The 14,117-nt window shown below is 38.2% G+C and overlaps 1 protein-coding gene across 3 annotated transcripts in view; it reads left to right on the top strand.

The window, feature by feature from the left end:
* Positions 1-4,853: 4,853 nt before the first annotated feature.
* acap2b (ArfGAP with coiled-coil, ankyrin repeat and PH domains 2b) overlaps positions 4,854-14,117 on the top strand; it is a 46,313-nt gene continuing 37,049 nt past the window's right edge. For all 3 annotated transcript variants that reach the window (XM_088348858.1, XM_088348857.1, XM_088348859.1), the window contains exon 1: positions 4,854-5,265. In XM_088348858.1, coding sequence (XP_088204984.1) covers positions 5,213-5,265 — 53 coding nt within the window. In that variant the 5' untranslated portion in view covers positions 4,854-5,212. The remainder of the gene's footprint in view (positions 5,266-14,117) is intronic.

The raw sequence follows: 14,117 nt of genomic DNA, 5'->3' as shown, positions 1-14,117 counted from the left end.
AATGATGTTGGCAAGCTGTTTGGATTTCTTTTCATTTTGTTTCTGTCGCATTTTATGTTAGTTTTGCCGGAGATCAAAGAGATCAAAGCCAGGAGAGAAAGCTTACCTCGTGTTGTGAGTCATTTGAGGTAGTGCGTTTAATTGATCAGTGTAGTTCGCAGGAGTACTGTATTTATTTGTGTTTAATGTGCATTCGATTTTATCTAATTATCAGGGTTGGGTAGGGTTACTTTAACTTGATTACTTTCAATTACTTTTGGATTACTCCAATACCAAATATGCTAATAAAAGACAAAAGAAACTAAATATTAATAAAATTATGACTCACAACACGTGGTAAGCTTGCTCTCCTGGCTTTGATCTCTTTGATTTTCGGCAAAACCAACATAAAATGCGACAGAAACAAAATGAACATAAATTCAAACAGCTTGCCAACATCATTATTGCCGTTCCATGTATTCCGTTACTCCCCAAGCTTGCACAAAATTTAGTAATTTTACTCATAGTTTCTTTTGTCTTTTATTAGCATATTTGGTATTGGAGTAATTGAAAGTAATCCAGTTAAAGTAACCCTACGCAACCCTGCATATAGCATATCGTTTACAACTAGATTATACACTGCACTCCAGGATAAACACGTAATAGATTTAAAAGGAATTATTTAAAATAAAATACAAAGAATGTAGAAACTAGTGCAATAATATTTAGCAGCAATATAATTCCAAAATAAAGCGATAAATAAGACATAAATACCTTTTTTTCGACCCATGGGCAACAGTCGTGTGTACCTGTTAAGGGTGCTGATTTATTGTATATACTATATACAATATTACATAATTAGCTGTGTTTGATGGCTATTGCAGACCACTTCACACAACTGTATTCCTTGATTTTTTTTTTAAACTATATTACTCGCCATAGATAATTAAATTTTTGAGTTTCTAAAGAAGTATAGTTTGTAAATATGTCTGGAAAATATTTTAAAATTTTGTAATTTTAAAAGTTGGAACATTAAAACTGGTTACAATAATCAACCAAAAGGAACCCTGAATTAAAATATATAAAATATTAAAATATAAACAGATGCAAAGATAAACAATGCTCTGCTGCAAAATGTTTTTAGAATATACATAATATATATGGGCTTAGCGCGTGGCACAGTTCTAAGGTCATGAGATCAAACCTTCCGGTGTGGAGTTTGCATGTTCTTCCCGTGCTTGTGTGGGTTTCTTCCGGGCACTCCGGTTTCCTCCCACATGCATGTCAGGTTAATTGGCCGGTTTAAATTGTCCCTAGGAATGAGTGAGCGAGTGAGTTGTCTGTCTCTGGCTGGCAACCAGTTCAGGGTGTCCCCTGCCCGAAGATAGCTGGGATGGGCTCCAGCACCCCAGTGACCCTACTGAGGATAAGCGGGGCAGATAACGGATGGACATATTTTGTTAAAAGGTTTTTTTGTTCGATAACATTATAGAAAGCATTTTTTTCTAGCAAATAGATGGGGATGTTGTTATTATCTTTACCACCCTCTGCTATCCCTATACTGCGGACCTTTGCACCCTATTGAGACGCATCTGCGATTATGAAAGACGTTGGAAGATCTATATTTGACAAAAAAAAGATGTTATGGGACGCAAAAAAATATAAGCTTTGTATAAGCCTTATAAGGAAGGCAACTAATACTGTATATATCTCTATTTAATGGAAAACGCTAAGAATATTTGTCATGTTTTTCCTCACGCAAAAAAAACACATTATTTTCCATTTTCAAACATTTTGGGAAAAGATGCCCAGGAGCCGCATGTGTCTCCCAAGCTGCATGTTGCTTACCTCGTGCAATGAAAAATAGTGAAATAACAATGTGACTTGACAATAAATTTTCAACAATGAATGTGATATTGCCAACAATAGAAATACATTTCATAAATGACATTTATTAAATGACAATTTATTATTCATTCATTCATTATCTGCACCGCTTATCCTCAGTAGGGGCACGAGGGTGCTGGAGCCAATCCGAGGCAATCTTCAGGCAGTGGGCAAGGGACACCCTGAACTGGTTGCCAGCCAGTCGCAGGGCACACAGGGACAGACAATTCGCTCGCTCATTCACACCTAGGGACAATTTGAACCGGCCAATTAACCTGACATGCATGTTTTTGGAATGTGGGAGGAAACTGGAGTGCCGGGAGGGATCCCATGCAAGCACAGTGAGAACGTGCAAACTCCACACAGGAAGGTTCGATCTCTTGACCTCAGAACTGTGCCGCACACACGCTAGCCACCACCGTGAATGACAATTTATTTCCATCCTATTTTTAAAAGTCAAGTCATTTTTTTGTATATAGACCTCAATCACGAAAAGTCTCATAGAGCTCCAGAGACCACTATTACAACAGTCCCAGATTTAAACCTACATGAACGTAAAGAAAAACTCATAAACTTTAGCATGAAAGAAATTCAGAATCCAAATAATACTTACCCCAAAGGAATGGCGACGTCTTGGTTTATATTGTGAATGACATGACCTAACTCATTCAATTCAAGCAATTGAAGTCTTATGAGCTTTAGCCGTAGAGACCCTCAAGGTTTTGTGTTAGGAACTTTATTGTTTTTATTGTATATAAATGACTTTTGTAATATACATAATACACTGAGTTTCTTTTGGTATTGATACTATTATGGGGTTGAAATGTCATGTTTTTTGTCTAATTTTCCTTTGAGAGTATGGTGGTGTTCTACTCTTTTTATTTTTAATATGTCTTCCCTGCAAGGAAACATGAAATAAGGGTAAGCAATTAAAGGCTATGGCTTTAGCCTACTCCATTCGACCACATGTTTATGTATGTATGTATGCTGTCCCAGTCTGACGCTGAGATTGTAATTCATACATTTGTTACCTCTCATCTTGATTACTGTATGTACTACTCTCAGGTCTCCCAATGTCTAGCATTAAAAGTTTGCAGCTGGTACAAAATGCTACAGCGAGGCTTTTAACCAGGACAAGAAAGTTTCATCAGATTATCCTGACTTTACCCGACCTACACTAGCTCACAGACAAGATGTGTTTCAAAGGTTCTGTTGGTATTATACAAAATTTTCTCTGGACTTGCCCCTTTATATCTTTCTGATTCAATATCCCACTGCTCGATGCCCTCACTCATAAAACGCTGGCCTACTTGTAATTTCAAGAGCCAAGAAGAAATCCGCAGGTACCAGAGCCTTCTTTGTTCGGGCCCCGGTGCCCTCTGTGATTCTTTCTGCAACTTCAGTGAAAGTGTTGAAAACTAAGCTTAAGACACACTTATATTCAAATCAAGTCAAGTCATGTTTATTTGTATAGCCCTTAATCACAAAATTCTCAAAGGGCTACCCGGACTTGTCCTTGAGGCAGAAAGATAGGCCTGGTTGTTGCACAATGTATGCACTTCGAGCCACCGTACCGGCACTTGGACCTGATGTTGGTTCCCTAGAAACAAGGGTCGCCACCCCTTTTCAAGCTTAGAGCTACTTTTTGTTACTTATTAGCACAAAGAACATCCAGTTTCATATGCATTTCTAACATTACACCGTACCTTGTTATTACTATCTTGTTACTATGTTATTACCAGGTTGATTATTGAAATTAGGAGACAACCACTAAAAAATATATATTTTACCAGAAAAACAATAATCTAGCACTGGTCTGCGGGCACCTTGGCTGACCTCAGGGGTACTCTGGTGCATTGGAGACCCCATATTTAGAACCTGCTGCATTAGTCGGGATTTTGGAACAGGAAGCTATTAATTGGACATTCTCTTATTACCTATATTTCATGTTGATGATGTATGAATATTGGGCATACCTGTCAACCTCCACGGCTCCATGCCCAAACAAACTGTCGTATTTTCCCGTACAAAATAATCGTGCACAATTTTTTTTTTTCGGAATGATGCATGATGGGAAATCCCCAGGCGGCAGACGCATGCGCACAGTAGCATCAAACCGCTCGCTTCGTTTGCAACAAACAAAACGATATCGAGATAGAGGCCTCCGCGGCGAACTCCTTTGACTTGATTGATTTGCTGTTTCGTGATACTCGGTGTATACTGGATAGTACCCATCATTGACAAATTTGCGTTTTCCCGTACAGATTTTCTTGTACGTCGTACTCGTCTTAAAATGCATAAAAAAACGTACAGGTTAACAGGTACGCCTTGGGATATCCATTTCAGCCTGATCATCCTGGAAAGGGTTTCTTCACTTTCCTCATGCTGAGGTTTTTGAGATTTTCCTTGCCCTCATGGAGATTTCAGATCAGGGGATGGCGTAATAGTGCTCAGTGCAGCCCTTTGAGACGTTTTTGTGGTTAAGTGCTATACAAATAACATACCTGTCAACCTCCGGGGCTCCATGCCCGTACAAAGTGTCGTATTTTTACAAAATACAAAATAATCGTACACCATATTTTTTTTCGGAATGACGCATGACGGGAAATCCCCAGGCGGCAGACGCATGCGATTGACAAATTTGCGTTTTTCCGTACAGATTTCCTTGTACGTCGTACTCGTCTTAATGTGCATAAAAAAACGTACTTTATACGGCAAAACCGTACAGGTTGACAGGTGTGGTATAAACATGTCATGACTGTTGTATAATTGTAATATGCGACTGTTATTTTTATTTTTTAGTATTTTTTTGCAAAACCTGTATTGTTTCCTTTTGTTTATAAATGATTAACGTTTTTTTGTGCTGTGCCTGAATAAAAATCCACAAACAAACAAACTGCTGCCCAAATGAGAAATGGGATGTATCCGAGCATCACGGCTGCGTAGCATCACGTCTTATAGACGATCTACGTACGAGCCGTAGTATGTTCGTTGAAGAAGAAAAGCTTCTCTCTATGTTGGCTGCCATGAGCGAGCTACAGGGCGACACTTTCCGTTCCCGTGACCCACCACCGTGTCCGAAATAGTCGCGTTCGGCTTCGGTCTCATCCCAGTCCGCCTCCACTCGTTTATGGTCACCCCTATCGTGACTTTTTGAAAAGGAGCTGCTGGCCCCTTCGAGGCTAGCTGGCTAACGGAGCTTTGACTGTCCGAGGAGGGAGCCAGCTGGTCGGACGCTACTATAACATTAGCAAACAAGCTAATTAGCCGCAAAGACATAACTTGGATTACTGTTTTGGCAATCAAACTACGTTTTGGGGGTTAAGGTCGACGAGAACTTGGCAAAATGAAAATCACCGTGGATTTCGAGGAATGTTTGAAGGACTCCCCGCGGTTCAGGTGAGAGATGACTACTTTGCGCGTGCGTGAACGTCTTTTATGTACATCAAATAAACAAAGTTTGCGTTTATGACACTCTTTTGACGACTGGCACTTTTTTATTTTCGACTCGTAAGAAAGGTGAAGCCCAAAATGAAATCAAGCGAGGCAGAGCAGTATATCGCGTCTGATTATGTCAAGTGGATTAGACAAATTATATTAAAGGGACAGTGTGTAATATTTCAGTCAAGTCATATTTATTTGTGACGCCCTTAATCACAAGGAGTTTCAAAGGGCTTCACAGACTATTGCCAACTACAGAATATTATGACACCACCCCCTGATCTAAAACCGACATGAGGGCAAGGAAAAACTAAAAAACCTCAACATGAGGAAAATGAAGAAACCTGCACATGAGGTAATCCCCCTTCCAGGATGACCAAATGCAATGGATTTGCAATAACAAATAATACACAGATATTGTCAACAAAGGAAAACAAAGAGTTGTCTCTTTCGGCTCTGAAACGCCTCTTCGGGTTGTTTTCGTTACTTAGTGCCTTTTAGAGGTACAAACATTAATTTGAATATTAGGCAAAATACCTGAACTACTATACTAATGTTCATTTATATTAAATAAATCACAGGTTTTGAAATTTGTATTTCTTTTACATAGTCAAATCCCTACCTAAGGTCGCTGCCATGTTTGTCTGGCAACTTGCTGCTCAATGTGTTCTGTGGCATTGGTGTTTGTTCTTATTAGACAATACAGCGCCATCAAGTGGCTAAATGCTACTCACCGGGGCTTTAATATGTGAACAGACCCCTTTCCAGCAGACCTGATCACTGGATCACCGCAGGATGCATGCACTTTGTTGACCCAAAACAGTGGGAGTAACAGTATGAGTTTAAATAGAACGAGAGAAAATAACATGTCGAGTTATGTTTTCCAGGCATGAAAATCCCTCACCTGTAAGAGAAATTCACTGTTTTGAAGTAAAAAAGGATGACCTATGTGAATTGTGTAGATCCGAGGAGAAACTATTTAAAGGTGGAGATGGAATAAAATACAATATAATTGGTTTTATTGTAATTGATATCATGGTTGTGAAACATTGTATGCAACAAGATAACACATGGCACTCCTGGTTAAAACCTGTAATAGACTGTGTAAAAGGATAAAAGTCTAAAGACTATCAGGATAAACGGGCAAAAAAGAAAATAATTACAACGTAGTGCTAAAAAAACTGGCCTACGTTAAAATAATATTTCACTTGTAGCAATTGTGCAATAAAAAATTGTAATAAGATCTAGCAGCAGCAATTTAAAATAGCTGATATAATTTACAAGGGTGTTTTGAGGGACCAATAGCCCCTACTAGAGGACAACAGGTAAAGGAGGTGGTGTTTTTTTAATGGTAATAAAGGGGGTATTGTGAAATTTCCCAGAGTGAAGTGAGTATTTGAGGTGGTGCGATGAAATTAAAATCTGTTTAAATGGCACAGGGCAGGAGTACAGTATTTGTTCGCGTGTAACGTGCATTCGTTTTTATCCTGTATTTTGCTATTTTTATTTGCAGTAGTAGAGGCGAATGTGAGAGACAGTAGAAAACCGAAAGTCGTCATAAAAGATATAAATAAACCCACCTCTTTGGTGTAGCTGATGATAAATTTGACTTTGAGGGTCAAAAAAATACAAAAATATTGTTAATTTATGTAATTATTGTCAGTGTCTGAAATAACGTCTGCCTGGACGCCCGGAGCGTGCATCTTTTACGTCGGGCGTACAACTTACAAAATGTCTCCACCCGGATGGCCCACAACTTTTTCAAAAAAAACAAAACAAAAAAAACAAACAATGAAATATTTTTTCTCGTTTGGTTAGGAAATTTTAGAACTTCGGTTTATTTGGCAATTTGGATACTCGGCAGCCAATCAGAAGCCTGCATCAAATAACTTTGTGCATCCGGACTTTCCCGAGCGTTATAAGGTCGTGGTCGTGCATTTTTATATTATTTTCCAAAGTAGATGCGCAAAGAACACAAGAAAAATTGATAAGTGGTTAGGAATCAAGCCAAAACCTCAGCCCCAGAAGAAACTATCAAAAGAAGCTAACAAAATTCATGATGCTACAAAACGTAAACTTACATCACAGGCATCGTGGAAAGAGGAGTTCACGTGGTTTGTAGCAGACGATGCAACGCAAACAAATGGAAAAACAGCGATGTCATATACATGCAATGAATGTTACAAGTACATTTATAATAAACGTAATTTTAAAGTGTTGTTCTGTTATATATTCTGATTATCAATACTTAATACTTTGCAACAACAGGTTTTTTTGCGATTAGTCGTCTTATTGTGTTTCAAGTTGTGAAAAATGGGCCAGGCAACTTTATGGCTGGGCAGGCAACTTTTCAGAGTTGTCTGCCCTGGTGTCCTCTAACTTTTTGTCACGAGTTTCAGACACTGGTATTGTGTTTATAGTTGTCAATAAATTATTTAAATCATGGCGGCTAGTAATCACTTCAATGTTTGGTTTGAGCTTAGAAAAAGTCCCCAAAAATCTTGCTCCATTTTTTTAATTTTTAAAAATGTGTGCGGGTGTGCGTTATACAGACGCTTACTTACAAATGAGATTCTTTGTTCGTAAGTTGAATTTGTTCATAAGTTGCTTCAGTGCTATATTTTGTATGTTTAAGGTTTATCAAAGTATGTTTAAGGCTTGTATAAGTAACCTGTATTGTTTTGTACCTAAAAATAAACATTTAATAAAATAATATGCTTATAAAGATAAATAAAGTTGAGTTTAACTTACTTTTGGAAGATGGGCTTCAAGAGGTCCTCCTTCGTGGTAGCAAGTGTTTGTAAAAAAGCAATCCAACCATTTTCTCAACGGCATCAAGCTTCCATATTCCACTTTCATTTGAAATGAAACGGCTCGCATCTTCTTGACACATTACACCAACCATATTAAATGGATGCATGAGATATTAAACAATAAAAATGTCAAAGTTCTTGGCATGCTGAAGATTCAGTACAGTATGTTTACACACGAACTAGCAAGAGTAAGCAGATTTTTTTTTCTTCCGGCTGGGTGTTGGCTGACCTCTCACAGCGCCACCACATTCCGGTAGCTGCGGAAAGAAGTACTACAGTAATGTCCTGTACTCAGTAAAAGGTGCACACGATACAAAATCTAACTTACAGCAATGTCCGGAATTTTTCGACATCCCGAAAAAACTGATCGGACCGTTTTTTGTAAGTCGAATGGTCGTAAGCAGGGAAGCGTCTGTACACAAATATATACGGTATTTTTTATTATTTCCTCCACATCCTTCTCACCTTTTTAAGCCCTGACCCATTTCATGCCTGTTTTTTAGAGTAACTACTTACAAAAACAACGTGCCTAGCGGTTGTGTGTAGGGTGCCCAAATTGCAATTCTAAGGAACTGTGTCCTTCAAAAAAAAAAAGCAAGACATTAAAAGACCAGACTCATCCGAGGTCATCATTAGGCATGTCCACGTTTGCGGTGTCCATTTCACATTCGTATTATGCGGAATGCCTTAGTAAGTGTAAGAGTTGGGCAAATTTTGGCTACCAAACGCATACTTCGGTATCGTAAACCAGCAATGTCCTCCAGACTGGACAGAGGGCAGCCATTTTTTCCTGGGCTGTGTTGATGACTCTGTAGGGTTTTTTATGTTTGCTGCTGTACTCTCAGCATATACCACACCGTCATGCCATATGCGAGAATGCTCTCCACTGAGGTTCTGTAGAAGGACACCTGCAACTTTTGTTATGGGTTATTTTTACTGTGCACTCTCAGAATGTGGAGTCAATGCTGGACTTTGCCTAACACAGCTCCTGGTTTTAGCAGACCAGGAGAGGTTACTGAAGATAGGAGTTTGAAGGAGTGGATTCTCCACCCAGGTTCCATTCATGATGAGTGTAGCTGGGTCAGTGTTGTCCTCCTAAAGTCCAATATGACCTCCTTGGATTTTGTGGAGTTCAGTATGACTTAATTTTTCAACACAATGTTTTGAACGTTGCCACATTTTTTCCAGTTGGCCGCCTCATCCCGATCAGAGACAATGAGCCATACCAATGTGGTGTTGTCAACGAACGTCACAAAATTTAAAATGTGATCTAATTTTATTTGCATTCACAGTAGATATTATTCTCTGTAATAAATCCATGTCAAGAAGTTCTCAGTCAACTTTACTAACGAGTATCAACCACATTACATTTCAATGCCACTTATTTTTAGTACTCATTGTCCTCCCAAATTCCCACAATTCACCAACTATGGCATTATCTCACTCATCCTGTATGATGGCACACAATTTCATCATGGTTTGACCTTTGCACGATGACTGGACTCATTTTACACTCAGCCCCAATGACCCTCCCCCCAACTTCTTTATGTGTAACTTGGGCTATGTTTACTAGCTGCAGTAAAAGTTTCCTTCAATCTCTGAAGTCTGTGTTTGAATTGAGTTTTAGCTCCTAACTTGCTTATTACTTGCTTTCGTTTTGCACTTTCTTCAAAATCCGAGACCATGCCCCCCGCGTTCCTTTCTTGGCCTCCCACTTTTGTGACGCTGCAACATCCTCTCCTCTCATACAAATGCAGAACAGATGTTAGAGTCTCATATTTTGAAAATATTAGCATATTATGTTTTATTTTTTTTAATTTATTATCGTGTCTGTTCGGTTGCTTGAAATACTTGAAAATGCCTGAATTCTAATGTTGTGTTTTCAAAGAATAAAAGTACTTGAAATACTTGTAAATGCTTAAAATTGGGGCCATGTTTCTCTACAGCCCTGCTTAAAAATGACACAGACACTGTTTCTGGTGGCTTTGCCATTGCATTTCTTTATCCTTCATGATTAACTGCAGATGGCATTAGTTTGTATGGCATTGTTCTATTATGTGTCATTGCCCAAGCGTACAGGTGCATAAAAACACTTAAACAGGGCACTATGAAATGTGTATTAGTCAAGGATTACGCATCAAGCCATGCAAAAAATTAAGGTAGCGTTACCCAAAGGTAAATTAAAATGGGAAGAACTTCCTGCAACTGAAAATGTAAGCTTTATTTTATTTTCATTTATACCCAACACTTATTTGGAGAGGGATTTGTCTCAAAAATATTTACACGTATTGTTTAGATCCACAAACATATTCAAGATTTTCTCCTTCCTTAGTGATTACGCAAGCTGGTATTAGTTTGTATGGCATTGTCCTGTGAAGCGTCATTGTCCCCAAAGGTCGGGCTCAAGAGGACAGGTGCATGCTACACCTAAACAAGGCCCTATGAAATGTGTATTAGTGCAGAGATTACATATTAATTTTGGGTATTTACAATGGTTGGTTGGTTGGTTAGATCATTTTTTTCAACCCTTTTTGAACCAAGGTACACTTTTATTTATAAAAAGTTCAGAGGCACACCGTCCGTTCGAAATTTTTTGAAAATGAAGTTATGTCAAATATTTCACTGTACTACATCATAAGCAGATAATTAGTATATATAAAGAAGAAAATAATACTTAAGATAATTAAGAATGATGTGCTTTATGTTTTTATTTTTTACAGTGCAATCCTAAACCGCTTTGTTAAACAAATTAAGTTATTAAATGTACTGTGCTACCTCATGAGCAGATAATTAGTGTATAAAAAGTATATAAAAATGTACTGCCACCTACTGGTATGGATGACTATTACAGTTCCTCGTCTGAATATAGCAAGAATACTGAATAATGGCCTGATTTTTTTGGAAAGATAAAATTGGGCAAATTCCAGCGGCACACTAGACAAGGTCTCATGGCACACTGGTTGAAAAAAACTGGGTTAGATCCCTTAACCACTAGGGTCGTAGGGGCACAATTTCCTGTGGTGTCTCTTGGGCAAGTACAGCCTGTTGGCTTCCATCCCTCTCCAGGCCAATGTATCTTTCCACCCCGTCTCAAACTGGGGACCTTGACCATGCAAAGAATTAAGGTAGCTTTTCCCAGTGGTAAATTGTAATGGGAATAACCTCTTGAAACTGAAATTGTAAGCTTCATATTACTGTCTTTTTTTACTCAACACCTATAAAGGGAGCGATTTGTCTCAAATAAATATATTCGCGATTTACACAGGATGTAAAATTCATAGGTCTTGATAACTGCACACACAAGATTAAATTTCACATATGTAAAACACAGATATATTTGTGTCTCCTCAAAATACATGAATCAAACCAGATTTCCTCTTTTAATGGTGCTGGAGAAATTGGGAAACTGGCCTTGAAAGTCCTTAAGAAGTTCTTGAATTTGGCCATTAAAAAAAGTGTACGAACCCTGTTATTAATTTGCAAAAAAAATATTTGTGATGTTGTGCTTGACAAAGTTAGTGTGATCTTGGTTAAGTCGAGGCTTCTTTAGAAAATGTATTTATTTGTTTACTTTTCTTCTTCAAAAGACAAGGTGGCTCTTAACCTGCAATTAGGAATGTACTGATGTGAAAATTTGGGGCTGAAATTTAAAGCCAAAGATGTGAAACGCTCGGCTGAAATCCTAAACAGCAAAGCCGAAACAAATCACCCAAAAAGAAAAAAAAAAGAACATTGAACTAAGTTGCCCAAAAGGAGAAAATATAAAATGATAAGTAACTGACTATTATTATTAGTTGCCAATTTTATATAATTTTACTACACATTATCATGTGACAAAATGGCATTTTAGTGGCTTAAAAAAACTCCCGTTGGACAAAACAGTGCAAGAGAAGAAGTAAAACTGCTGAATGAGCTAGAATGCAGATGATACAAGGAAGTTAATGCTGTACTTTAAGCTAAGAGGTTTGGTATTATTACAAATAAATTGCTTGTAGCCTCTGCACTGAACTATCCCTCCCCCTTTTTTAATACGTATTTGTCGGACGATTTCGCTTTGAATGGATAGGGCAGCGGATAGTGACAAGTAAACGCGAAGAGGGATATGATAATAATGATGATTGTGTGGTAAACGGCGCTGTTTAAGGAAACGAGAGTCACATTAGCATATTGGTCGATTTAAATAGTAACAATAGTAAATTAAAGTGTCGTTGCACATAGAATAACGCCAGACAATCGACTTCAAGGACAAATTGACTTAATGTCAAACACACAGAGTATGCGTTTGCGATTTAAAACTGCGGAACTGTAAATGGTTAGTTCAATAGTGTTAGCATCTAGACGCTGGCCAGAAACCAACTAGCGGTTACAAAACATGGGTGCAAGGGGACACTTGAACTTCGGAGAAAATGTTTTCTTGGTAAAAGTTTGTAAGCGTTGTCCATTTCTTCCCTTCTCTTGCGTAACACTAAAAATGAGCAGACGCCTCACTTTTGAAGTGACATCATCAATATATCGTTCTTTTATTTTTTTGGTTTTGTTTTTCTTTCAGACGTGGCACTTTTGGTCCTTTCCCTGCTGAAAGAAAAATGGTGCTGAAAACTCGGTGCATCCCATTGTTCTTCCCTAATATTATTGTCTGCTTATGTTAACAAAAGACACTTTAGAGAAAAATAATAGCAATCAAATTTGATATTCAAGTTTATGTTTGGACTGTTGGTTGTTGTGCGTGATAGAAATGTTTGATTTAGCCCAGGGGTGGCGAACACGTTTGACACAAAGAGCCGAAATTTTTAACTGTGAGAGTCAAAGAGCCACACCACGCACTGACCTGCCATGACAGACAGACACACACAATTCAAAACAGATTATTTCCCATAACACACATAACATAACACTATTTCCTTTTCGCTTTGCATTTTGCCATTTTGACCATGAGGGTAACAGTATACATGCTCATGAAATCTTTAATTTCCTGGCATTAGACGTAACCTACGCAGATGATTGGTATTCAGTTATATGTCCGGAGCAGCATAAAACAACAAATCTGCCAAATTAATTTCAAAATATTATTTATCATTTGTTATCAACTCTGATGGATTCAAGTGTGTTTTAAGAGGGGAAAAAAATATACATAAAACGAGGGATGAAAGAGCCGCATGCAGCTCTAGAGCCGCGTGTTCGCCACCCCTGATTCAGCCAGTCAAAGGTTTACAAACAATCAGGTCAGCTGTCATGATATCCACCGGTGACATACAGGTAGCCATAAACGTCTATCAATAAGGCTGTATGATAATTCTGATATGATTTTGTACGATTTGGTGTACAGTAAACCCTCGTTTATTGCGGTTAACAAGGGGGAAGAACCCCTTGCGAAATGTGAAAATCTGTGAAGCCGAAACCTTCATTTAATTATCTATTATTCAAGAACAAGGTGCCTGTGGCTCCTGAGCAAGTTAAGCGGGTAAAGAGGCCCAACTTTGTTGGCGATAGAAAGAATCTTCCTCTGTTTAGCAGATCAGAATGCAGAATACTATGCATGATGAAAATCCGTAAAGCGGTGAACCAGCGACAACAGCACAGTAGCATGTATTTGTTTTTATAAATACAGTGGGCTGAAATGGTTGGAGTTCAGTCAACCTCTTTTTCATGAAATATAACAATAGAGATTGTATAGACTAAGGAAACCAAGGACGGTTTCTCACTTGTGTAATGTGATGTGATTTTATTTGAACAGTTTCACAGGAGTCAAACTTTCGAGATGTAACAGTAAAATCATACAGTAAACATTTATAAAGATTGCAGATGCAATTTACAGCTTGTTGGTTGAAGCTGTTTATGATTTTTGTGGTTCCACAATTAATTTTGTTTTGTACAGCGTTCTCAGAGGGAAACAAAAAAGCAGGTTTTCAAGGTGATAGGGATTTGTATTCTTCTAACCATCCCAGTACCACTGGCTCCCTGCAGTGTCTGAGGGTAGATGGTGGACATTCAGTCACC

This window comes from Urocampus carinirostris, chromosome 12, assembly GCF_059441175.1.
Source record: "Urocampus carinirostris isolate Australia breed hairy pipefish chromosome 12, RoL_Ucar_1.0, whole genome shotgun sequence".
NCBI classification, from domain to species: domain Eukaryota; kingdom Metazoa; phylum Chordata; class Actinopteri; order Syngnathiformes; family Syngnathidae; genus Urocampus; species Urocampus carinirostris.
Note: the sequence above shows the minus strand (reverse complement) of the source record. Positions and strands in the feature narration are given on the sequence as shown.